The sequence below is a fragment of the Chamaea fasciata genome, unplaced genomic scaffold, assembly GCF_029207755.1.
Source record: "Chamaea fasciata isolate MVZ Bird 193981 ecotype frontalis unplaced genomic scaffold, bChaFas1.0.hap1 SCAF_6, whole genome shotgun sequence".
In the NCBI taxonomy this organism is placed as follows: domain Eukaryota; kingdom Metazoa; phylum Chordata; class Aves; order Passeriformes; family Sylviidae; genus Chamaea; species Chamaea fasciata.
In genome coordinates, this window is record NW_027094091.1 from 39378886 (window position 1) to 39406423 (window position 27538).

The 27538-nt window shown below is 39.1% G+C and overlaps 1 protein-coding gene across 1 annotated transcript; it reads left to right on the forward strand.

The window, feature by feature from the left end:
* The first annotated feature begins 504 nt into the window (after window positions 1-504).
* NAF1 (nuclear assembly factor 1 ribonucleoprotein) lies at window positions 505-27538 on the forward strand. The gene is made up of 8 exons (XM_066186044.1): window positions 505-1627; window positions 3324-3462; window positions 5378-5471; window positions 8527-8609; window positions 9569-9729; window positions 13339-13390; window positions 17771-17876; window positions 20340-27538. The coding sequence occupies exons 1-8, from the start codon at window positions 543-545 to the stop codon at window positions 20765-20767; spliced, it is 2148 nt and encodes a 715-aa protein (XP_066042141.1). The 5' UTR covers window positions 505-542; the 3' UTR covers window positions 20768-27538.

Below are 27538 nucleotides of genomic sequence, written 5' to 3' on the forward strand. Positions count from 1 at the left end.
GGATCCAAGAGTCCTCCCCCCACGCCCACTGAGTTGTGTGAGACAGACACCACCAGAGGCTCCAAAACTATATTTATGGTGAACCCAAAACATAAATTGACATTCAACTTTTAGAGAGCTTGTCATTATTATACAGTCACTATCATTACGGGGTCACTACGTCAGAGTACTACAAATTACTATTCGTATAATAATTTGATATTATACAGCTTTTAACTTTTTTATTTTTATTTTTAATTACGTGATTCTGCGTGTTGTCAGCACATTTATAAAACAGAAAAAATTAATCCCAGCAGGTCCTCAGCAAGAGCAGTCATGAGCTTTAGCTTTGTGTTTCAATCACGCCCCACAGACACCAAGGCCGGACGCACGGCTCACACCACCCGAAGCGGCCCGGCCGCTGTGCCGGAGCCCCGCTCTTCACGGCCGGGCCCGCCCCTCTCCCGGCCCCGGCACGTTTCTGCGCATGCGCCCGGGGGCGGCTTGCGGCGGCGGGAAGTGGCGTGCGTCGGGGGCGGTGCCGTGGGTCGCGTGGCGCGGGAATGGAGGCGCAGGGGGAGGTGGTGGACCCGGTAATGGAGGTCCGGGAGGAAGGGATGGACCCGAGAATGGAGGTTCGGGGGGAGGTGGTGGACCCAGGAATGGAGGTGCAGGAGGAGGTGTTGGGGCAGCGGGAAAACCTGGCCGTGGGGCCGGGCGGGCAGCGGGCAGCCGACCAGGAGAAGGTGCCGGCCCCTGCCGAGGGTGCTGGGGAAGCGCAGGCCCCTCTGCCCCAGGCCGCGGGACCGCCTGGCGCGGGAATAGAGGTGCAAGGGGAGGTGATGGAGCAGCTGGACAAGCTGGCTGTGGGGCCGGGCGGGCAGCGGGGGGCCGACCAGGGGAATGTGCCGGGTCATGCTGAGGGTGTTGGGGAAGCCCAGGTTCCTCTGCCACCAGCCGCGGGACCGCCTGGCGCGGGAATAGAGGTGCAAGGGGAGGTGATGGAGCAGCTGGAGAACGTGACCGTGGGGCCGGGCGTGCAGCGGGCGGCCGACCAGGAGAAGGTGCCGGGTCATGGGGAAGCCCAGGCCCCTCTGTCCCCACCCGCGGGACCGCCTGGCGCGGGAATGGAGGTGCAGGTGGAGATGATGGAGCAGCTGGAGAACGGGGCTGTGGGGCTGGGCAGGCAGCGGGCGGCCGACCCGGAGAATGTGCCGGCCCCTGCCGAGAGGGCTGGGGAAGCCCAGGTCCCTCTGCCCCCAGCCGCAGGACCGCCTGGCGCGGGAATAGAGGTGCAAGGGGAGGTGATGGAGCAGCTGGAGAACGTGGCCGTGGGGCCGGGCGTGCAGCAGGCGGCTGACCAGGAGAAGGTGCCGGGTCATGGGGAAGCCCAGGCCCTTCTGCCCCTAGCCTCGGGACCGCCTGGCGCGGGAATGGACGCGCAGCGGGACGTGGTGGAGCAGATGGAGAACCTGGCCGTGGGGCCGGGTGGGGAGCGGACGGCCGACCAGGAGAAGGTGCCGTCCCCTGCGGAGGGCAGTGGGGAAGCCCAGGCCCCTCTGCCCCCGGCCGCGGGACTGCCCCGCTCGCCGCCGCCCGCCTGGCCGGGCTCGCCCGCTACCGCCGTGTCCTCGTCGGACTCGGACAGGTGGGTGCATCCCCGGCGCTCCCCGCGGGTCGCCCCTTGCTCGCCGAGGCCTCGGGCAGCGGAGCGGGCCGCTGGCGCTGTGGCTGAGAGCCCGGTGTGTCTGCTCGCCGCCTCCTCCCGCCCCGGTGTTTGATCCTCTGGAGCTTGCTCCTGCCCATCGAAGGTGTAATTTTCAGTTGCATTTAGCTAGGAGTCTTTTAAATTAGATCTGAAGAACAGTGCCTGTAAGGGTGTAGGATTTAACGAAAGCGTGAATTTGGTGGTGGCGGCCTGGAGAGCATGTTGGGCCACCCCACCGGCTTGACGTGGTCCTCACGGAGTGCACCTGCGCCTCTTGCTTGGGGCAGGACACCCACGGTGTTAGTGCTGAAAAACCTGAATGTAGGACTTCAAAGTGGGGAGTCTGTGCACTGTAACACATGCTCTGATCTTGGCGTTTCAGTGGAAAAGCTCGTTCTGAACCTTTTTTTTTATTATTATTTTTTTTAAATAAAAGATTCCGTCTAGTACTTGCTGCATCTGTGCTTTGATGTTCAGTGCAGTTGGTGAATGGTAACAGGTTAGATGTGGGCTCTGTTGCCGTGTTAGAAGTCTGCACACTTTGGTAGTTGCAGTAAGTCTTGTGTTTTCTTATTGGGCCTGTGCAGCAAGATTGCCATGTGCTTTTTTTGACTAGAGGACGCTAAAGTCTGAGAATCTCCTCTTAAAGATACAAAGGTTCATTAACTAAGTGAAGTGATTAAAGTTTGACTTCAGAAGTACTTTCAATGGTTCAGAGTTTTCCTTGAATATCATGAAGTGATGGAGAGTCAAATTCCTGACTTCCAGGGGCTTTGCTTGTGTCTACTGTTTTTTACTTCCCAAATCTGCTGTGCTGATGAACCCTTAAGATGGAATTTTCATAGCTTCAACTTACTTACCTGTCTTGCATGTGTCTCAGTCTTTGGGGTGTGTGTTTAAACTCCTTCCACTGTTCGGTCTTTTAGTTTGGTTTTCTTTTTGTCTTTCTGCTATATTGCTGTTGTTCCAAGAAGTCCATATTTGACTTTTTCATAAGGTTTATTTGGAGAAGTGCTTTTATTTCTTGTCATTACTATGAGCCTTTGTTGGGGTAAAGAAAGGAGCAATAGAAAGCCATCCATTTACTTGGGAAGGAGACTGTGGTGTTACAAGGATCTAGAAAGGAGGTGTTTTTTTTTTTTTTTTTTTTTTTTTTTTCTTCAGGTAAGAAAGGCTATTTTGTGTAAGTTTGCTTGTCTTTTTTCTGTAAGGTTTGTATTGTTTTTTCAGTTACTAGGATCAGTTGCTCCACATTTTTTTCTTCCACCAGCCCTTGAAGAACTTTTACCTTTGCTAAAACAAACATGTTGAGATGAATAAGGGCTGGTTTCTTACTCCACTCTTTACGTGAATATATTAAGAATCTAAGACAGTAAACATCACACATGTGACAGTGAGAAATACTGAATTGCTCTGTGTGAATATTTACTCCTGGATTTAGCCAGGACATGAATTACAAAACTAATCCCTTTTGTTTACAAGATTTAGAATTTTTCCCCTTTGTTGTGCAAGATGCATTGCTTGGAATAAGTATTTTCTTAACATTCACTCAGTGTTATGCTAATGTTGGTTTTTTATAAGAACAGTGACTGTGAGAAGGCAGTATTGTAACTCCCATGTTTGTTTTTTTATTCAGTGATACAGATACAGATTCAGATAGTTCATCAACTACACTCTTCTCTTCATCTTCAGCACTATCTGATGAAGATGATTTTCCAAATTTGAGGGATAACAGATCCTACTGTATTAGGACAAAGGATGAGGTGCCTATTGATGTAAGTACGATGTGGTATTTCTTGAAACCTTTCCTACTAACCCTGCTAAAAATTTATATTTTAAGTCAGTCCTCCTGTGTCAAGATGGGGCTAGAATCAGAATAGTAGAAGAGAAACTCCAAGGCTGAGCTAGACGCAGTTTAGTAGGTAAAGCAAAAGCCACCCACACAAGCAAAGCAAACCCAGAAATTAATTTGTCACTTTCCATGGGCAGGCTGGAGTTCTGCCATCCCCCGGAAAGCTGAGCTCCATCACGTGTAACTGTTGCTTGGGCATAAAAACACCATCACTCCAAATTTCCCTCGGTCTCCTTTTCACCCAGGTTTGTATGCTGAGCATGATGTTTCATGGTATGGAGTGTTCCTTTGGTCTGTGCAGGTCAGCTCTCCTGGCTGTGCCCCTCCCAACTCCTTTTGCATCTCCTCACTAATGGGGTGGCATGAGAGAAGAAAGGGCCTTGGCTCTATATAAGCCCTGCTTAGCAGTAATAAAAACGTCTCTGTATTATCAGCAATGCTTCCAGCACAGATCCAAAATGCACCCCTGTAACAGCCACTGTGAAGAAAATGACTTTTCTGCAGCAAAACCCACCACAGTAATAACACAGGAAGTCATGTTTTCCAGGTATAGGTGTTCAAGAGTGTGAGTGGAACTGTTTTAGAGACCTCTCGCTTTCAAGCAAGGATTGGCAGATACTATATATGGTGTGGCAGAAGGTATCATTTTGAGATACAGGATCAGAATTTTACCTTCCTGCTGGTCTTTGGCCTTTGAATTGCTCTTCCAAAAGTGACTCAGTTAAGTCTTAGCAGTTAACTTGATTTAATGTTGGAAAAATCACTGGCCGGTAGAAGGGTGTGATGTTTTCATCTGAATTCATGTTGGTGTTTAATGGTATAAAATTTGAGAAAGTCTTGGCCTTTTTGATCTTTGCATTGCTCTATAAGCTTTTGCCAAACACTTTTGTTAGAGTGAAGGTTATCAGGTAAAGTGTGGATAAACCAGGATAAGATTCTTCTGTGTTTGTGTGGGATATTATTTCTAGTTGTGGCCTTTAAAAGTGCAGTTCAGTGGTAAGATTTGAGCTCTCAGAATTCACAGGGTGTTGAATTTGAAGATAATGCTTACTCTAGTTGCCTTGTATTTCATAAAGTCTTTACTGAATTCACAGCAGCATAATATATACGTAGAAATCTTAGTTTATGAGTAAATTGGAGGTAAATGGTGAACTTGGTGTTAATCAGTCTTTGATGATAGATTTTGATACTTATATCTGGGGAAAAAGCTTAATTTCAATATTCTGTAGTACTCATTTTTGTATCTGAAGTTTGACTTTTTGTGTTCTCTCTGATCTCTAGTTATCCTCTTGTACCAAATGCTAAAAATAGTTTTCTTTGTATGGGTTGTTGTGATGTTTACATCTTTTATAATGATCCAAGTCATGATACAAATGGCCAGAATCCATTGTGTTAAATCAGATGATACACGTATGGTGTATTTTATACTATATTACTTCTTGCTGTGTGTATTTTTCTTCTAGCATGCATTGAATGTTGTTGCAAGTGGTCTTATTTTTTGACTTCTGATTGTTTAATAATTGTGTTGTACATTAGGCTTGGATCAAATGCCTATCAATTGTTGGTTTTCTCTAGGTAAATAAAATTGGCTTCTGCTGAAGTTGTGCTGGAAATATGTAGCATAGCATCTCTGTAGGAGAAATGTCCTCAAAGGTGGTGGTCCCCCAAGATGAGTTCATTTAGGATGATTCTGAAAGAGGCAAATCAAACTAGATTTTTTAAAAATAAAATCTTCAAAATACCATGGCATTTTTCCAAACTGTCAAATTTCTGCAGTGACAAAGTTGTAAGTGCGTTCATGTGGTATTATATTCTAAACACTGACTTGATGTTTGCAGAAACTGCCTCCTGTTGAAGACTTAACAATAATTCTTCCAGATAATGTTGAACTGAAGCTCTTTGGGACAGTTTCCAGCATCATTGAGCAGCTAGGTAGGCAAAATATGTTTGCTTTGTTTTTAATTATTATAATTTCTGTATATCTCTGCATGGATTGTGTTCTTAGCTGTTTCTTCAAAGTGTGAGTCCTGCAGCATTACATTTCTGTGGGTAGCAGGTTGCTGCATTGGGATTTAAACTAACAAATGACATTTATGTTGAATTACTTTCTGGATTATATGCTTGTGTTTCTATGTGATTTCCATGTATATTTATTTAATTAAAACCCTTTTTTTTCTATTGTATAGTATGGTTTTTATATTGATACTGGCCACATTTTTCGTGTTTTAAGAAAATCTTCTAGTTGTATGTGCTATTTTTGAATAATCTCTGAAGATTTAGGAGCTGTATAGCTGAAAACACGCATGTGGTACAATGCAGTCCCAAGTGCTTGGTTGTTAATATATGAGGACAGGAAAAAGACTTGTTTTTTCCTTTAACCGTGCAAGTTCTTTTATTATTTATTTATTTATTTATATCTTTATTCATTCCACTTCTGTCACCTTGAGCAAATGAAAGCTGCCCATGTCAGCAGTCAGAGGATGGTGTGCCTAACATGATTTATAGGTGGAGGGTAAGCCTAATGGGATTGAGATATAGAATTGGATGTAAGCTTAACTGCAGACATAAAGATTTAGAGATCTTTTCAGATCTGTTAGAGACCTCAGTATTTGATAAGTGAAATCAAAGTTTTGCTAAAGCTCACATTACTGAAACATCCACAGCATGTTTGTGTTTAAGCTATTTCAAGTGTTACATTCTGCTTGATCTGCTTTTGAAGCAAATTGCTTATGAAAATTAGAAATTGAGTTCAATTTTGAAGTTAAAGTATTTATGCTGAATGTAGTACAAAAGAAAGTAAACAACTCTTGCTATTAATTTTTCTTTTAAAAGACTTCAGGTAATGCAGGCAATTGCTCTACATTATTTTATTGGAGTGAGATTTAATTTAATTTGCAGGAAGCTGGGTGGAGGGTGTGGGAGGTAGTAATCTGGTTCTTTTCTACTTTGCCCTTTCTTGTTTATTGATAATAGTGGGGGCTTCAAAAAGGTTGCCTTCAGCAAAAAAGGTGCTTTAAAAACAAGTTTTTTTTTTAAAAAAAAAAATTGAGTCATACTTGCTATTATTCCAATTTTTGGTTTAAAATGTGAAGGTAAAACCGTGTTTAAAGACTACTGTTTTGAAAACCATTCTTAATTCTATTCCTCACTGGTGAGTATAATCTTTTCAAATACCAGTTTACTGGTAGGTGAGTTCTTCAGGCTGCATCCTACTTTATGTAATGTACATGTATAAAGGGTTGAATTAGATTTGTTGCTGAAAGTTAGAAAACAAGCTATTTTAATAAAATAAAACCGTACGAATGGCATAAAGCCCCAGGATACCTGTGATTCTTTTCTTGCTTTCGCTACCTTGCTTTAAGACTTCTCTTTCTCCACATTTTAGTTTCTTTTCAGTTCTTCTGAAAACAGGCCTCAATTTTGACTTGTGGCTATATTAGGGATGCCAGCTAATTGGGAATTGTTTTTTGATTTTTGAACTAAATTGATACCTCTGTATACTAGATTTGTGTCTAGTCTGAGGGGAGTTGATTTGTCATTTGGAAGCCACAAATACTGTTCTGACGCAACTATCAGTATTCTTTTTCTGTCTCTTTGATGTCTGTCTCTGCTGTTCTCTGTAGCAAGCTTCTAAGTTCATCAGTCTGCAGTGAGTGAGTGATGCTTGTAAGTGGATATTTCATCCTGTGAGGTAAATTTGAGGCTAGAACAGTGTAGGTTAATGCTTGCTGTGCAGTAGCTGAAAGCAAAATGACAGTACTTTCTGTGAGCTACTGCTCAGTGTGTATCAAAATTTAACAAAACTTCTGCTGTGTTTTGCTTCAAGGTACTTAAAGAGAAGAGGAAAAATTCACTGTGTGGGTTGGGGCCTGGAAACTAAATTGCTTTGGTGTATATGAGAAAGTTTCCCTGGGCCTGTACTTTGGGCCCTGCAAAAGTTGAAGCTGATAATTTGGTCTGCGTTGAGGTAGGGGAAGCTGTAAGTCAGATAGGCTGGAGGTGGTAATGTTTCTCCTAAGTTTCATGGGACTGGTGTGTTGTACATTTTCAGAATATATTTTCCTTAGCCGACTGCAGGCTGAGGGCTACGTGTGGTGAATCAAGTTGAGACCACGATCTGAGAGTTTTTGGTGTGTTGTTTTTACAGGGTTTTTTTGTTTTGATGTTTGAGGGTTTTTGTCTGGTTTGGTTTTTGTTTTTTTTTGTTTTTTTTTTTTTTTTGTTTTGCTAAGGTATGTTTCTCCTGAGGTTTAAACAACACATTGGGTACTTACACTGTATATTTTATCTTAAAGGTAGGCACTAAAGAAATTGATTTCACAAATTCTGTTGAAATTCAGTGAACTGTTAAGCCTGTAGGATTGTCATATCCTTGTTTGGCATGTTAAGGTTTTTGCAGATTGCAGTAGTAGCGGTGACTTTTAGTTTGGCGACATGTTGATTGCTGAAAGTCCTTTTATGTAAGTTCAGCAGTGATGATCTTGAGCTTTTGTTGCAGTCTAAGTGACACTGTGTGCTTGAGTGACTTTACTTGCTGATGGAGAGGCATTGAGAATGCTTAATTGAGCATTCTGTTGTTTTACAGGTAGAGAGGTTTAATCATCATTAGGCCCAAATGTACTATGAGACTTCTATGGCATTAGATTGCAGAATGTGTAAGAGATTGTGTATATGCATATATAAACACCATCAATTTTTACTGTGACTGAACTGCTGGACAGCTTTTGTGTTCTGCTTTGATTCTTAGGAGACTCTCTCTTTGCCCCAGAGAACAATAATTCTGTAAACAATCTGAAGTATTCTCCCACATGTATCACTGGAGAAGGGGCGTGTGCTTCTAAGTACTTCTATGTGTGTGCAAGAATATTTAGTTGCAGCTCTATAAACTTAAGTAGACAGGTAGTGGTGTGGTTTGTTAAGTTTTGCTGCAATTAACTACATGATGTTGAAGCATAAAGTTCTGATTTATTTTTTCTTTCTGTTTTAGTAATAATTGAATCACTGAGAGGGCTACCTCCAGTAAATGAGGAGAGCATAATTTTTAAAGAAGATCGGCAAGCAGTAGGAAAGGTGGGTGTAAAATAAAAACTTGTTATTCTCATATAAAAGCGGAAGTATTCTTTAGTGCTCCAGGAAGTAGAGTTGAAGTTGATTAAATGAAAGCTAATGTTTCCTTGATATATTGTTCTTCTTTGTGCCTTTGACTCTTGCTATATTCATCTGGTTTTTTAATCTCAAGAATTCCTAACTTGGAATAAATTGCATCCTTACAGAATTACTGTAGCTGTAAGTGAGTTTCCAGTGTTTGATGAGAGTGCTTGTGGAGATGAAGAGATTGCTTTCAGATGTATGATGTCTTGGAATAACAGGCTGTGTGCTCTTTTACTGCCAGATAGGGGCAGTGGTTAGTGAAGTGTTATGAAAACTGGGGTATGTTTTCTTCTATGCTGTGCTGTTCTGATGTAAGACCAGTGAAGAATGTTTGCTGAGAGGGTTGTTGCATTGAATTTTCTGCTTTCTGTAGAAGGAAAGCCATCATCCACAATGATTACTACTGAAATATCTTTGAATGCTAGCTGTGAGTAGAACAAACCTAGCCTGAATTGCAGATGTTCTGTAAAACATGGCACAATTCTCTGCTCTCCATGGAATTGGGGAACAGTTGGGGAACTGTTGTAAAGGCATCTTGTGAAGATGAACTTTAAAGAAAAAAGGATCAGGAGATTGTTCCAGCTGTTACGAGACTTGAAAGCATAACAGACACAGAAAAATAGAGATTTGACAAAAGGAAGGATGTGACAATTTACTAAGGATGTGAGAATTTACTTTTCCACATAATAACAAACAGTAGTTGGGGAAATACACTGTCAAACAAAATTTGGTAATAAAACTGAAGTGTGAAAGGAGCTTCTATTTGATATACATTTTGAAAGGGTATTTGGCTTCTTAAATATCATTGTCTACAATGAAATTAGCTACTACTAATCTAGTTGTAGTTCATTTAAGCATTTTAATTTTATTTCTTTCAGATATTTGAGATATTTGGTCCTGTTTCGCATCCTTTTTATGTGATAAGATTTAACAACTTGGAGCATATCAAAGAGAAAGGTATTAACGTGCAAGATAGCATGTATTTTGCTCCATCAGTGAAGGACTTCACCCAGTATATATTTGCAGAGAAACTAAAACAGTGAGTGATTTCTTTTCTAATCTGGTTATAATGGGGTTTTTTTTAATATAGCTAAAAATGTTGGATAAAGTTGAGTCTTCAGTGAGAAACTCTAGTACTAAGCCTAACACTAAACTTTGTATTTCCTTTAGATATTCTCAAGTATGTTGTAATAACAAGACTACTATTTCACCTTTGAGAACAATAAAGAATGGCTGTAAACAGCAAGCTTTTAAAGTGCTGTAATTACTGAAGTTTAGTTTCTTATTCTACCTAATATACTAAGCTTGCTTTCTTTTTATGCTGTTGTTAACTAAAATGCAACCAGGAAAGTTCATTGATACTTCCTCCACATTCTGACAAACAGATACATGAGTATGACCAATTTTTCAAGCTGAACTTCCCAGATTTTATTGTTCTTCATATTCTTGTATAGTTTCAGAACTGATAATAAACTTCTTTGCATTCTGAACAAGTTTGTAGTAGTTTACGATTTTTGTTTCATATTACAAGGCCGGAATTGAAATGCAGTTATCAATAAATCTATTTACGCATTTGGAGGATAGCAATTCTAGATAAAAATTACCCTCTCAATTTGCAAGAGAGGAGGGATTTGAGTGACAATGTAGTATGATGTTCAGAAACTTCTCAGTAGCGTTTGTGTATCCCAGTTTGACCGAGGAAAGTGGCATGCATAAATAAATAGGACTTGATGCAGTTTAGAGGGAAGCGTACTCAAAGACACAGGCTAAGAAATAAAACATAAAAAATGACAGCTGGATATTAATGTTCTAAATATTGATGAGGAATCATCTGAAATAACTATAGGTTAGACATCTTTTGTCACACAAGTGACTTAGTTTCTGTTTATTAGGAGTGGTTCTCAGGGGTTGGTTGTCGGCATTCATTACAGCTGTGCCAGTATTCATACTGAATAGTTCTTTTCTTTAGTCAAAACTGTAGCCAGGCCTGCAGGAGTGGGTTGTGGGTGGGGTTTTTTTGTTCGTTTTTTTTTTTTTTTTTTATTTCCTCATTTCTGTGCAAGCAACAAGCATATTTTCTTCCCTTCAGTGAGGACCAAAATAGATAACTTTCTTGCTCTGATGCTTGTTTGTTTTTCTGCAGCATTTTGATGCCAGCTGGTCTTCGATTTGCGCTATTAAACTTTGTTGCTTAGCACAGTAACTGCACAGACTTTAATCATCTGCTTGCTGCATCAATAACCATGTGCTGTACTCAGCATCTGAGATGGGAGATTCGTGTTTCATTCTTTGGAAATAGTTTGAGAAACCATTTTTTATTTGGTAGTACTTCCCTGCCATGGATGGTAAAAACCTGAAATTGAGGCAAGATACTTCAGACTTCCATGGCTTACCAGCACAGCTTCAGGCATTGTTTCTTGTCTTGATTAGGATGAGTAGTGTGACTTCAGTTACAGTACACTGAAATAATACTTTATTTCTGGGTTTTGTCAGTACAATTTCTTGCGATTGGTTGAAGCTGCCTTTTCACTGAATAGGTTTCATTAAAAGCGGATGAAGAATTTCTGATTTCTGACTTGTGCTCTAATGCTATATAAAGAAATCTTAATGCTATAAGAATGTCACATGGATAGTAGAAAAGTCAAGCTTTGGCCAGTGACCCACTAGAAGACTTTTGGACCTTAGTAGATGGCAAATTTGATAACCAATAATTTTTATTTTCTGTATTTTCTTAGTTTGACTATGTGCAGACCAGATTGTGGAGTATTACAGGCTTAAAATTTTAAAACTGATGTTCAAAACTGTGATGGTTCTTGAAAAGGAGAGGAATCAAGATTAAGATCTGAAAGAAACACTGAGCTTGAAGCTTTTCCTGAAATCTGAAATGCAATCTGCTTGCATTGTACAGAATTGCAGTGCTATGAATAAGCCTTACACTTTATAGAAAAATAAGAGAACGTGTAGTGTAAAACTTTTTGAATACAAAATAATTTGTTGCTAAAGATAGGCTTGTGTTGTATTGCCTGAAACCCAGTTCTAAAAAAGCTCATGTATTTTCATGATTCCTCTGAATTACCTTTTGTTGGACTTCAGGATCTTACAGTATGTGACTTCACAAATCAAAGAATTACTAGATTGTTCTTTACAGAAGACATTAAATAACCTTAGAGCATGAAAAGCAGTTTTTGTTTGCTGAAGTGAGGAGGGCTGCTTTAGGAGAGTGAGACAAGCTGCCTGACCTTGGAAGATTTAAAGTTTGCAGTCAGTGATACTATATCTTGCTGAATGACCACAGGTCTTGGTGAGTCTTGTGTGCTTTGGTATTTCTGGCAGGCATGTGTTATTCCAAAACAGCAAGATAAAGGAAGAAACAGTTCAGTTCATAATAGTAAAAAAAAGTTTTCTGCAGCTGGGAAATTACTTGTATAGAGTCCTTATCTTATGTTTCTCCCTATCATGTTTTCTTCTTACTGAACTTCAAAATGTCTTCATTGCCTTCCTTCTTACTCATAGTCTCAAAAGGATATGTGGAGGTTGAACTTCAGTTTTGTGGTTTTAGGGATTGAGGCATGATGTACCTCCAGATGACTTGCCAGTACTCTCATGGGTGTGGCTAAGGGCCTCTGAAGTCCAGGCTGCTGATGCCGGTGGTTATTTAGTTTTTTTCGTAGTCACTGCTACTTGATTGTTGCTGACTTGATGAATACATAAAATCCCCTTAGTTGTTAGAGCGCTGACCAAAGGTGTTCCACACTGAACACATTGATGTTTTTAACTGTGTGGTTCCATTTTGCAAATAAGAATTTTCAGTGTTGCACTGTTTGATGCAGTTTTTCTGCATAGATAAGGACTGTACCTTGACATTTCAGACCAAAACACAAAATTTGAGAGCAGCATGAAAAAACCTTCAACAGACTACTGGCAATGTAATTTAAATCTATTTCACAAATTCTTTGCTAATCAAAGAAATTGCTTGATTTTTAGTGAAGGGCTTTGCAGTAGGTTAAATAAAGTAGAGTAATCCAAATTTATTTTGGTGTTTGTCAGGCAAGACAACTGAGGTTTTTCTTCTTTACCTTGCAATTTAATTTTATGTTTACAACAAAACAAAAGGTGGAACCTTGTTATCTAGCTAACACTGTCTTTATAAAATTGTAAGCCAAGAGCTGAGGGTGTTTCGGTTCTGAATTTACTTTGCTGTAGTTACACTGAAGGCCTGTGTCCTACTGAATGAGTTTGTTGTTCTTTTTAACTGAAGATAAATGTTCTGAAACCAGAAGAATAAGAATGCTTGTGATTGTAGTCAACAGCATAAGAAAGTTGCAGTGAACTACCGCGGTTCAGGTTCAAAGCAATTAAGATTCAAAAGGATTTGTTTAGAGAATGTTGACCGAAAGTATTAAACTGGATGTTTGACCGAAATGTTTGGTCATCACTTAAATTAGGAAGATTTTTCAAGTGGAGTGAAGCCCTGAGTTGACCTATAAGTTACTATTTGCTTATTAACAATATTAAAAACCAAGTAACTCATTGAAAAGAGGAAGCTCCTGTTCCAGGAAACCTTATACCTTATAGAAAGTGTTCGCCTTCCTTTATCTGGAATGTCTTAATTTGTGTTTTGTCTTGTGTTTTTTTTTTTTTCTTTTAGGGAAAAAGGTTCAGATGCATCTTGGAAGAATGACCAAGAACCACCATCTGAAGTAACTATACCGGGATTTTTTTGTTGTTGTTGTTTATTGTTTTTGATTACACAAGTCATATGTGGAAAAAAAATCTCTGCAAAGCAAGTAATTAGCAAGCTTATCTTTTTATGGAGACGAGTTGAATGTACCTCTTCATTGAAAGAAAGAATCATGCTTTTCTTGGAGAGGTCCCACAGTGAGTGTAGAGAGTACTACCTGTCTCTCTAATTGCTTTTTTCAGTTGGCAAAATGGTTATCTTCAGTTCCTCTACTTCTTCAAAAACATGTTTGTAAACCTGAATGTTTAACTTTGGGTACCAGTGCTTTTTCCTTCCCTGATAATTTTGGGTCTGCCTTGGGAACTTTTGTCCGTGTCATTAATTCGCTGCTGCTTTGTCTTCAATTGGCCACAAGCAATTGCTTGTATGTAAATGCTTATTAGTACTCTGCAAACTTACTGCTTGGACGTGTAAGCTGTCTGCTCTTCAAAATTGACTTGACATCTCTGTTGCATTCTTTGAATGACTTGTTAGTAAGCTCTCCCTACAGTTTACTGTTATAAAACAGTTGTTCCATGAGAGGAGACAGGCTTCTTCCATAAAAAAGGCTGTCATACAGGGTCATGCAGAATTAGGAGCTCTCTGTTACCATTGACATTGTTTGCTATAGGATCTATAATAGTTCTTCAGTGACTTTCTGTCTGTGGTCCTTAACTCCACTCCAGCTATACATTTTGTGACTATTCAGTAAGAATCACAAAACTGGTAGTTTTATTGAGGTGTTTTCGTGAGATTTGTTTTACATCACAACCACTGAGTCACTTTCCCTTGCAATTCCTACTTTAAACATATCTTATTCAAAGTAGCTAAAATTCCTAGAAGTCTTTTGTCTACCATAGTATTCTAAAGAGATTTGTCTGCTTGTTTTGAACCTTCCAAATGCTTGCCTTTTTAGCATAATTCTATGCTATGTAATCTATTCTTCTCACTCTATAATTTGGTAGGAAGGATGTGATTTGTGGTGTTTGGTGTTTTTTTGTGGGGGCTGGTGGTGCTTGTTTGGTTTTGCTTCTCCAGTGTTATAACTGATTTTTAGGATGGAGTAGAATAGACCCTTTCAGTTGGAAGGAACCTACAGCAGTCAGGGCTGACAGGTTCAGGGCTGATGTTGAAGCATAAGCTGAAGCATGTTGTGAAAAGCATTATCCAAATGCCTATTAAATAATGACAGGCTCATGGTGTCAGCTACCTTTTCAGCTACCTTTTCTCTTCTGGTGTTAGACCACCCTCTTAGTAAAGAAATTCTTCATTATTTCCAGTCTGAATCTCCCTGGTACTGCTTTGGACCTTCCTACTCATCCTATTACTGCATACCAGGTAGAAGAGATCAGCACCTCTCTCTCCCCTTCCTCAGGAAGCTGTAGAGAGCAATGAGGTTGCTTCTCAGCCTCCTTTCCACCAAATGAGACAAGTCAAGAGTACTTAGCTTCTCTTACTGGACATGCTTTCCAGTGCTGTTACCAGCTTTGTTTCCCTCCTCTGGATGCAGCATATCCAAGGACTTTGACATTCTTGACATGTGGGGCCCAGAATTGCACAGAGCACTCAGGGTGAGGCTCCTCAAGGCTGTCACCTCTGTTGGTTGTCTGCTCGTGCTGTGCTTGGTGCACCCCAGGATGGGGTTTGGCCCTCTGGGTTTCAGGGCACACCTGCTGACCCACGCTGAGCTGCTGCTGACCAGCACCCCCAGATACCTCTTGGCAGGGCTGCTCTCCAGCCACTTGCCTCCCAATTTAGACTTGAGACTGGTGTTACTTCATCCTAGAAGTGCAGCACTTGGACTCATTACACTTGATCCCGTTAATCATTATGCAGAGCCTCAATATATCTAGATCCTTCTGCAAGGCCTCCTGTCCCTCAAGGGAGTTGATGGCAGTTTGGTATCATCAGGAGACTTGCTCATGTTGCTTCTAAATGCTGCATCCAGATCACTGATAAATACACTGAATAGACCTGGCCCTGGAACTGAGCCTTGAGGAACTCTGCCCTTAAGGCAGTTTTTCACCCATTGCACCAATAACCTGCTCATCCCACTCTTGGACAACTTGTCCAGAAGGATGACTGTTAGGGGGCAGTGTTAAATTTTTGATTCTCAATCCTTATCCCAGGATGGTTGTTCTGGCTTGAAGGAGAGATGTTGTGACATGATCTTTTCTGTGCTTGAAGACAGGTCCTGTAATGATGTATCAGTCTGTCAACTTGGAATGTTGTTTTTTCCACCGTAGTGAGTGAGGGTGATGCATTTTGAAATACTGTTTTTGTTTCCCGTAAATGAAACTGAGCTGTGCAGTGCTAACTTCTCTCAAAGAATGCCTGTATGTCAGTTCTGACTCTAAATTGCCTTCCTTTCTTGTAGAGACGTCTCAGAGAGAATCATAGTTTGAGAGTTAGAAGTGTTGTATAAGAATTGGACTGTAGGTATGTTATCCATAGAGCTCTGAAAGACTGTACTTAGACACTTTTGGCTACTCTTAAGTTGCTTTCATTCAGTTATTTTCTCTTGGTGATGATACCAAGTGGGCTTATTGGCCAATTGTGAGCTCTTCTGTTTTTTAGTCATGTTTTAAAAGCTGTTCAGGAGATAAGCTTGTAGATATGTAATTTGCATTTGTAGGAACCTATGAAATTTTATTGGCTAAGTACAGTCCATCAGATCTGCAGATAGAGAGTCATTGCCCTTTCCAAAGTTTGGTTTTTTCCTAAAGATTTTTTTTTTAATTTAAATTTGCTGTACCTCACTATAGGAAGGAAAAACAAACTTGAAAAAAATCAGTGATGACAAGGGTGGGCACTCTTCTGTGTGATCTGTCCGTGTGCTCTGTTTTGGAAAAGAACACATCTTACATCTTGTAATCCTCAATTAGAATAATCTTTGGTTAGTTCTAGCAGTAAGAGCTTATACCACGCTATCCCAAGCCATGACAGTTGACGAGCTGATAGAAAGTAGATTTTGCTGTGAAGGTAATAGCTGTTGACAGGGGTGCAGATTCAATTTTATGCTACTGATGCTTGAAATTATCTCTTATAGCCAGACCCTTTTAGAGACCTCAGATTGCAGCTGATTTCTGGCCAACCCCTGTAGTAAACTGCAATTTTTGGAGTCGCTTCTTTTTGTGATCGTGTGAAGCTTCCTTTTTTAATGAATGTTAAATTAATCCATGTTAGGCTTTTCTGCTTGCTGCTTTTTAGTTATAAGGTAAGTATTCCTTTTTTGGCAGTCTCTTGACTAGCCCAGATTATTTGTAGAGTCACTAATACAATCTCTCCTATCTTTGTCTTTGGGGCCAGAGGATGACAAAGTGTGATCTGTATGCTGCAAGTCTAGCAGCAGCAGATAACTGCAGTTTTTCTATGGGGTGACTTCTGTGGGATGTTACATGGAAGTTAGGTAGTACTAAAAGGTACCTGTTGCTTTTCATTATTTCTGCACTACTGGAGTATGGTCTACTGGAGTTCTTAGAAAAAGCAGGAGTTAGTGAAAGATTTTACATCATCTTGCTGTAGTTCTTGTGGCTTTTTTGAGCATGTCATCCAGTTATGTAGCAGAATAAGTAGTTGTATTCAGAATTAACTTTCATGAAGCTTTTTAAGCACTGTTTTGGTGCAGTGTTTTTGAGATCCATGCTCTGTGTACGTGATAGAGAGATACAAGTAAGCAGCTAAGCCCCTGCTTTCAGAATTGGGAAGAGGAGGGTAGAACAAATCCTACCCCTTTTAAGTCATAAGAGTGAGCTGTTTTTCAGGGAACTAATTAATGCTGACAGATTTCTTCCCTGTCCCTGGTAACTTACCTTCAGTCACGTAAGTTAGGATTCAAAAGGTAGCAAAACCGTGAGTAACAAGAAGAAATCGTTGCAGGGACGTTGAATCTGTTGTAAATGACAACATTCCTCAAAGCTGAAAGTTTCTTATTGGAATAACATTGCTATAGCAAATTGAAGAGAAAGTACTAATAAGTATACTACAGAAGATTCCAGTTTAGTGACAATTTTACAGTAGAGATTTTTTTATGTAGTTTTAACTGCCAAATTATGTATTGGTTGCCAAGTTAATTTTTATTCATTTTAAAAATTCATTTTTTAATTCCTTTAATCTAGAGTTGTTCTTTGAAAGCTTTTTCTTGGCAGTAACCAGCCAGCTCCTTTCCTTTTCTTACTAACATCTAGGCAATCAAACATTTGTTTTCAGCACTGGAATGTTGCTCTTTTCTGGAAAATTAGAAAGGATGAATAACTGAGTCATGCACCAATTGTGTTACGATAAATTTTTGTAGTGTTAGCTTTTTTCTTGTTTTCTTGCTGAGAAGCCAGCTGATTTTTTTTTTTTTTCTTTTAACCAGGTTTTGGATTTCAGTGACGATGAAAAAGAAAGAGAGGCAAAATTGAAGAAAAAGAAGCCTCAAAGTCAAGGAAGAAAGAAAGTCAGATCAGAAACACTTCCATCAAGTGAGTAAATGTTATGTGAATGCTTTTGTCTGTTAATCTAAGTTTGGAATGCCCGTTTATAACTATCTTAGTGATTAAGTTTTTATGCAGTTGATAGTAATTCTGTACTTTTCAAACTTAAGTTTGAGTTTGTGGCTACATTCTGTGTTTATTATTTTAGAAGAAAAATTGTGTTCTGTTGAAATGGAAACCCTGTGGAAAGGAAGTTGTACAGCAGCAGAGAGTTGTCAGGGGAGAGTCAAAGGGTCTCAGGACAGTGTTGTTTGACACACAGTGATGATTCTGAACAGATGCCACCATTTGGATGGGATTCAGCTAAGGTCTTTGAATGCTTGGAAAAGACAGAGGAAGGCCACGTGCAGTTTTTGGAAACCCACTTCTTTGGCAGTCAAGGAAGGAGACACAGGTCTTGGACGGAGAATTTACTCCTCTGTCTAAAAGGAAGCTCTTCCTCACCCATGACATACAAGTACTCTAAATAACTCCTATTTGTGTAGCCTTGCTGAGAACCTGTTTACGTAATGCAGTCACTAGATGAAGAAAGCTGTGTATGGATTTTCATAATATGAATTCTTTACTCTCCTGCTGTTGTTGTATCTGTTCCCGGTGCATGCTTGCAGCTGGGCTCTGTTTACCAAAACCAAATTTTCACTTCTTTCATGCCTCTCTACTGAGAGAACTTCGATTTTTGATTGCCATTTTGGTTGAATAATTCTTATTGCATCCCTGTTTTTCTTTTTTCACTGGTCTACTTTGGCTGCATGCTTTTTATACCCCTCCCTTTAAATACAACTCTCATCCCTTACTCTCTTCTACTGCTTACTTGCCAGATTGCTTTGCAGCATGGTGGTGCTTTCCCCATTGAATTTCTCAGACAGACTCCTGTGAGTTTGCTGCTTTTCCTTTGTAAACCTGATACACATTGTGCCCCACTGAAACCCTTTTCTCTTGATCTGGGAGATCAGTAGCTGTTCTTTAATACTTTCTGTACAGTATTATATCAATCAAAGCCACAATCTTTCTTGGATTGGCTTTTGCCCGATGGTTTTGAAAGGCTTTTTTTTTTACCCCTTAAGAGATGGATCTGAGTTGTGCTGTACTTTCTCTTCATTACTGATGGTTGTTTTCTCCTGGTTTCTGTTTATCTAGCATATGTGTGTTTTCCACCACATCTTGGTTCTGTCAGCTTATTGCAGACCTGCTTTTGCCTAGGGCTTGCTGAGGCTGTTACTGAACTACATTCCATAACTGAGAACACAACAGGAGGAGCTGTTGCACTCTGTCAAGGGAGATAGGTTTTGATTTGCTGTGGATTTTTTGTAAATAACATGGCACAAATTGAAGTGTAGAATTCGACAGCAGTGGTATGTCACAAATGGAGGCACTAAGTTGGTCTCAGATGAGGATTTACATGGATATATTAAAATTGTCTCTTGTTACAGTATTTGATGAAAGAAAGAACAAAAATACTCATTCAAGTATTTCAGTGCTTCCAAGAGGCCTGCTTGTACCAGAAGAATCTTAACTCTTAATCCCCTATGAAAATGAATAAGAATTCTGGTGTCCAAGTACCTTTCTAGACTTGAAAGCATTTTCACCTATGAAAAACTATGTAGTCTAGTGCCAAGGATGAGTTTCACACAGGCTTTTAAATTTCAGGGATTTTATGCAGTGTTACATTCCTGAATACCTTGTTGCTCAGCCATAAAATCCTTTAGAGGGTTTAAGTTCTGCAGCTTTTTGAATATCTTAATAGCTCTTTGGAGCATTTTTAGTGTTTCAGTGCTTTTCATTTTATAGTCCTAATCCCATTAAAACTTCCATGATATTTATATAAAGGGGCGGTATATTTATTATGAACATGAAGTATGTGCTTAGAGTGAGCTGTACAGGGAAAAATTTGTCTTAGATGAATGCTGAAAGCTAATTGGCTAGAGGTACAGATTATCCTTTTTCTGATAGAGTAAGTTAGTTTTATTTATTTGAGCTTGAATAATTTCTTGCATCCTGTGTGTATGCTGTAATACCTGTTTGGGACTGAAAGCTAGATACCCCATTAGTGTAATGCAGTGTTGATTTATCTTTAGTTTTGAAATGTGTTGTTTTTAAATCTTGTTTTAAAAGCTTCCAAAATACTCAAAATTTGTGTGTCTCTGAGATCCATTTATACAAATGGAAAGTCTGGAGGGAAAGAAGATGAAATTTCTTTTTTAAAGATTGAATTTACAACTCTCAGGATCATCCTTTTTTATATTACTCCAATCAATCAAGATTAGCTTCTAAACAATAGATTTGCTGGTATTATTTTATTCTTCATGTATTAGTTTCCAATATTATTTGTTGATAAGATTACTTTTCAAATTTCCTTGACTTCAGCTTGAAAGATTTGTGAAGACTAACCATGATCTTTTCAAAATAATGCTACAGCTGTGTGTGTGGGTTCTTACATTTTTTATTCTTTAGGTGAGAATAAAGAAGTTCATCACTCAGTGCAACAACCTGCTTCAAGTTATTCAAGGGGATACCGTGGCAGAGGGTTCTCCTGGGGTCAGTTTCCTCCTCCATCAGGTCCTCAAGGGTTTTTCAGACCAACAGTAAGACCACCACAGCTGTACTCTTCAGACAGGAGGATATACCAGGAATCACCAATGTTTCCACCACCTCATAGAAGAGAAAATCCAATGATGCAACAGTATGCCTTTCCTCCTCCAGATTTTGGCTATGTCAGCAATGGGCATCAATTCCACCCTCCGCCTTCAAATATGCATATGATGTGGACAGGCCCAAACATGTACAATTCATCCTACTCATTCCTGCCACCACCACCGCCACCACCACCACCTCCTCCTCCTCCTCCACAGAGCTATCCTCCTCAGTTTAGGCCTTACTGAGACTCCTTGTGTGGCCATGTAGAGCACTGCAGTTGACAGGGAGAAGGAACAGCCTGCCAGGACTGCATTCCCTTGTTTTGGAGATGTTTTTTTTGTACTGCAGCGGTAGAACAAATGCAGTTTTGTGCTTTGTGGAACATCTGTAGAAAATTACTTTTTTTTACATATGTTTTTTATTTCCAAAAAGAAATTTATATGATAAAAGTATAACTGAATAATAACTGATGGTTTATTTTTATAATATCTGCTACGTTAAGGTGATAAATAAAAGCCTTTTAGAGACTGGTATGTAGTGGTGGAAATCTATTTGTAATAAATGCGAGAGTTTACATAACTACTGTTAAGTAGCAATGAGGGTATTTCACATAGACAGTATTTTAATATTTCTAGAATGGTGGTGTATTGCTGTGCTAAAACATTTTTCTCAATTTCTGCAAATTTTGAAACCTACCTGGGAACTGAAAATCTGACATCTAAATTTGAGCTCGGTTTTCCACTGTATATAAGGCATAAACCACTATCCAGCTTTCAATACTTCACTAATTTTATATTAACTAAAAGACTATATATATATCTGGATGGTTATTTTTTAAAAAATATGTGGAATAGCTAAATCTGAATTTGGACCAGCAGCTGACTTGCTGTGTCACATTCAGTGTTCTGCAGCGGTTGTAGAAGATCAACCTATTTATGGGATGTTTTGCGTAATTTAAAACCAGCATAATTTCTCTAGCTTGTCTCTAGATAATCTAGCTCCTAATGCCGAGATGCTTATAAATAGCTACTAGAGTGTGCAGTCATCCTTTCTAGGAAGAAGTCATCAGGTCTGTCAGGGAGAGAAAGCCGTTTTCAGAACTCCCTAGTTTAAATTTGTAAATGCAGATGGCACTAGATTGCTGTTGGATTACAGTCTAAACTGTCTCCTCTGAAATTATGAGGTTCATCAATTCTCCCAGCTTGTTTCTGGGGAGGAGGTGAAGTTATCAAGCAAAGATCACTTGGAAGAATCTGTCCAAAGAGCAGACTGGACAATGTGGTCCTACAATTGCATTTTCCTAGTGTCTGTGGAAGTTACTCTGCCTGACTAGGAGGGAAAATCTTACACTGCATCAGTGTTTAAAAACAGGAGGAAAGAGAACTTGTGGGACAGACATCTTAATAGATTATTTTTCAACTGAAAAGTCATTACTAGTTGTGATGATTTTTGAAACTTTACTAATACAGTCACCTTGAACTGATAAAAGTGTGCAGTATGTACTTCTAGTCTCAAACTCATTTTGACCTTATTGCTTTAAATATAACTAAAGGCTAAGTGAGCTGTGCAGGTGCTGCTTAGACTTATAATACCAAATGGTATTAAGAATGAAGCAAAATTTTAATGCAAAGACAAAGAGACTGCCTTGTCAAGATGGTGCAGCTCAGAACTAGAATTTAATTTCAGGCTTTAAAGTTTGCTATAATACGTTTAAGTAATATTCTTTGATACATCTAGAACTAGTTTCATGGCTGTGCTGCTGAGAACTTTTTATCAATGTCAGTTTATGGCAAGCAAGTACTCTACAGTGGTAGCAAATAGTTTGAGAAGAGCAGCATTCCAGACATTCATGTTTAACTCAGTTCCTGTAGATTATTTTTTCATAGTAAAAGAATGCCTAGTGTTGTAAATGTTTATGTTTCAGGGGAAAGGAGAAGGGACTGAATTATTCCCAGTGATAGAGATGTTAGAAGTGAATTACCAAGTGTGCAAGTGTTTCCAAGTCACTGATGTAGTAAGGAGGAAGAAACTGTCAACATCGCACTGGGACTTGGGATGCCAATAGCTTGCTGTATGTCCCTGGCACAGCCGTCATCGGCCTCGAGATCCAAAGGGGCAGTTGAAGAGTTAACAGCAAGAGCAGGAGTGAGGTAGTAGGAAGTGCAGGTGCAACAGTCTGAATTATTACTGCTATTACAAGTGGTGGTTTTTTTATGTGTAGTAATAGTCACTTTTTTCTGCAATAATTGGATCTGGACAAATAATTATTTGATTAAGCTGCTAAGATTTTTCGTAATTAAGATGTTTTCTCCTTATCCATAACAATATTTTTGCATGTAGCAAAGCCCAGTATAAAGTTGGGTTACAGGATATAGTTTGACAGAAATAGCTGCAATCTAAGGCATTTTACTAATTCTTGGTTGTTAACTGCAGTACTGGTTTTGTGTGCACTTGCGTGATTGCTAGGCTTTGGGCTGTGATTGGTCAAATGCAAGTATTTTCTAGTAGAGAAAGTAGAGGAAATAATAGTAGTGGAAAATTTCTCTATTTCTCACTGCTGTTGTCTGTTTGCACATTTGGCCTGGAAAGCTGCAATAGAACTCTGTCACTTCTGTCATATTTTTAGTTATTCCCCTTTTTTGGGTCATTTCTTCATGGACTGCTTTCCAGGGAAATCTTAAGGCATGTGATGGCAGGAAGAGTCTCAAGGAAAAGAGAGGCCTATGAAACTCAAGGAAAACAGATTTGCTCTGATACGATTTTTCAAGGGGCTGAGATTTACAAATAGAAGTATGGATGCAGTAAACTATTGGACTGTATAAATTACTGTGACTGATAACGTGGGAAGTGGAAAATGTAATCTTCACATTTGATAACATTCCTCTTAAATTTATAAACAAAAGAGGTACTTCTGCTGGCCTTTAATTTAGACAAGAGTCAGCAGCAGGAAGGGGTGAATTCATCTTGGAGGTGAATAGCAAAAGGACAAACAGGTTTCTTAAAGTGGCGTGGGAAGCGTAGAAGCCTGTGCTGCCTTAGATTGCTTGGAGAGGGTGGAATCTCCAGTCTTTGAGGGATTCAGAATTTGACTTTGGACAATGGCCTGTGGGATGTAATGTCCAAGTTAGTCTTCCTTTCAGTGGAGAGGTAGACCAGGTTGTCTGTGAAACCCATCCAAGCCCAAACTGTTCTTTTCATTACTGTCATTGTTCTGGAGTTCTATCTTCTCACCAGATACCTTTTTTTTTTTTTTTGTCTGTAGATGCTGAGACATGAATAGTCTAGTTGAATTACTGATTTTTGGGAAGTCTAAGTTTTCATTTATGGTGTTGTAATCCTTCACTGTACCTCAAATTTTTATAAACAAAATAGTCATGCTGTTCTAAAAGTTGGATGTTCTGCAGAACATAATGAGTGCTTCCGTTTCACTGGATGTAAGATTAATTGAAAAATTGTTCCTTCATTAATTGTTTGGAAACTAATGCTAATGAGAGTCTTAGTTGCTGTCATTTTCCCTTAGGGGGTAAAGCATTTTGTATTATACAATTTATTTTGAGAATGTTTTCAAGGAATAACTACCCAAAACTTTTTAAAAAATGCAACAACAAAAAGACCCCTGAGAATTATTTTTTAACAAATGTTGTCTAAAGTAGGGAATTTTGCCTTAGAGGAGACCTTTTTAATAATGCAAAGCACTCATGCCAGGATGCATATTCATCTGCACATGCAACTGAAAGTAAGAAATAAGCAGGTTTTTTTGTAGGTTGTATTTAGATGTTTTCAGGTTCAATTTTCTATTTCTTCACAACTCAAAGGTATAGCCAGTTATTCTTGTCTAGTATATTTAGTGATGCACATAATCAGATTTAAAGGATTGATGAATCTGCACAAAACACTTGGTAATAAATTTGTTATGGTGACAGGTTAAAAAATGGAAAACTCTGCCAATGATGACTAGGCTTTTACAGAACAGTTTACCTGTCAGGGCAAATACACAATTCTGGAAAGCTTGAATAATGATCTTTCTTAATCTCAGTCACTGTAAGGCTTACTCAGAGTTACTGAATATGAGGTAGCCTTTACTTGCCATAAATCAAATCTGTTGAAACTATGGAGGAATATTGTTGTTTTTCCTGTGAATCTGATGCTCTGCATTTTTAGGCAATGTTTTGCGAAAATGCTTTATTAGAATTTTCTGTTTGGCTGCTGAGGTTTGAAATTGATGGAAATTTTGAATCACAGAATGGTTTGGATTGGAAGAGGTCCTAAAGACCATCTGGGTCCAACCCTTCTGCAGTGTGCTGGGACACCTTCCAATAGGTGAGGTTGCTCAGTGCTTCATCCAGTCTGGCCTTGCTCAGTGCACATTGCTTGCTGTGTACTAGCAGAAAGCCAGTCAGTTATACAGAGGGACAGGAGTGAGCAACTGTCACATACTCCAGCTTTGGTCTTGGACACAAAATGTTCTCTCTGACTCTTCTGTGCCCACCTGTGTAGTTGAAAGTACATGGGCAGAAAATAACTTGCTCCACAAAATGCTGAAACTACTATGGGAGCAGTTACAGTTTTGAAGTGGCTGTTTGCTTATATTAAGTCTCAAAGACTATTTGCAGTCTAAGCAGGAAGATTTCACTCTCTGAGTTTCCTGCTGTGGGAAGTAGGAAACAAAAATCTAGGAACTTCTTAATCATCAAGAATGAAACTGCTGCTTGATACCAGGATTAGTAGTTATTAAGATATGTCTTTTGGAAGAAGTGATACAGCTAGTATTTTCTTTGAAGAAGAATGTTATCTATATCTGTTTAATACTGTTTTCTATTACTAATTTTTAATATGTACATTAGGTGGTCTCAAATGTGTTTTGTGAGAATTGCATGCATATGAAACCTGTATAAAACGAGAAAATTTTCTTCTACGTAGCCCAAGGGAAAGAGAGTATATTTTGTCAGATTCTAGTTAATTCCTTTATGTGAATGTTTAACCTCAGGGACACTTTCAATTTGCAATTGCAAATTATACCTAGACTGTAAAGGCTGGTTAAACCTGTCTACTGGATCTTTACAATCTTGATTCCACCTTTCCTGGGCTATCCTATGTTGGAATATGCCCCTTTATATACAATCAAACCTTTATTAAATGACATTTTTTTGAGCACTTTTCGCAGGAATCATGGTCTGCATTTATTTTCTTGGTTATACTCTTCACTGTGATGTGTTTATTTCATAGTTTTTCATTTATTTATGATGCCCTGCCATCTCCTCAGCTTGGCTTTGCCACCTAGTGATGCACTTCATCTTTGGTCTTTGTTAATGCTTTCTGCAGTGAGGAGAACACAGGGTTATATTTTTTCCTACTTTTTGACACTGCAGCACTCATCTCTGCCACTATTATATCCAAAGTACCATGCGCATTGATACTCTGCTTTTGGTGACTGCCTATTTGGCTTTCCCCTTGCAATATATCCCACATATACATATTGTACTCTCTTTTTATTTGTGGTGTACCTCATTTTTACTCTCAGTACCATTCTGACCCTGAAATTTGTTGGACATTAACAATTTCCATCCCTCCAGCATAAGATGATGAAGTGATGATATCAGAGTTTGAGATGGAAACAGTAACTGTACCCTAGAGAAAAATACAGCCTTGGCTAAGTTATGTAGGTCATGATGCTCCTTTGTCTTGGAGCAGAGAATCATGTTTGCTGTTTTGTTTTGCAATTCCAGTGCAGTGGAAGAAGAAAGGCTTACTGACCTTAGCAGGAAGAGGATTATCATACCTTCCAAAATTGAGGCATGTCTGGATGTGACAGTGTAGAACATTGAGATTCTCTAATTGCTACCATGAATCTCAAGAAAATGAGATTCCATTTCTTGCACTGGAGAAGCAGCAGGGTAAAACCAGTAAAAGGTGTAGCATTTATAAAGATACTTAATTCTCAGCAAAGTATTTCTAATTTAGTTCTAAGTCATTTTGGTGGAATATGTAGCACACTGTATGATGACTTTATATTAATTAGCCATAGAGGGATTGTCCTTTTAGAGAAGAGATGATTTTAGTTAGGCACAAGTTAGGTCAAAGTCTCCTGTGTTCTGTAACTGGTTCGGGGACTAAGTTTAAAAAGGGAATTTGAGGCAGAATCAATTTATCTAGTATGGATGTCTGGAAAACATTGAACTTTGGATCCTGAGAGGAGTTCAGTTTGCATTTCAGAAAGAACTCAGGGGCAGACACTAGGCTTTTCCTACCCCAGACTCATGAGTCTAAATCAGTTAGGAAATTTTTTAAGTCCCGTCTTTATGCTTCGGTGTGATGCAAGGATATAACAGAAAGGAGCATAAAATGCTTTTACTTTCTTGTGGTTTTATTTTTAATCTTTTTTTTTTCCTTTCAAGCCAAACCCCTACACAAAGTGGCTGCCTTCTTACAGGTGGTCAATAGCTAATCCAGTTAGGTTCTGATGTTCTTCAGTCTCAGAAGAGAGGACAAGAGTAAACAGTAATCATGACTGATTGAGCTACTACATTGTAATACAAGAGGAGACAGAAAATCTTTGAAGCTATGTTTTATGTCTTCTTTACATTCTAATTTCAAGAAGTAATCTTGGGAAACCTTTTAATCAAGGAAGAATTTTTTTTTTTAGTGTCTTAATTATCATCCAATGTTTTATTAACAGGCAGCAGTTGTAGTATCAATATAAATAAAGTGTGTTTATATGTAATGTAATGTATAGTATATGTGCTTGATAAATATTAAATTATCATTAATAATTATATATGTGAGTCTATGTGTATAAGTAAGTATTTGTTAGTTATTCTGAACTACTTAGTTTTACCTGCTTCATGCTATCTTGGTGGCAGACAGAAAATTGTTGAGTTAGTGCTGTCTAGGCAGTTACATGAGGGCTGCTGAATCAAAGCAGTTGAGCATGTTAATGCTCTTATTCCATTGCATTGTGTTAAGTAAAATGTTAACTTAAATTATCTCTCAAGAGAGATAAAACACTTCTTTCTTTA

Coding starts and splice junctions, on each gene's coding strand:
- NAF1 (XM_066186044.1), top strand. CDS start 543: ATGGAGGCGCAGGGGGAGGTGGTGGACCCGGTAATGGAGGTCCGGGAG. Junction 3,463..5,377: donor AGGATGAGGTGCCTATTGAT/GTAAGTACGATG, acceptor TGATGTTTGCAG/AAACTGCCTCCTGTTGAAGA. Junction 8,610..9,568: donor ATCGGCAAGCAGTAGGAAAG/GTGGGTGTAAAA, acceptor TATTTCTTTCAG/ATATTTGAGATATTTGGTCC.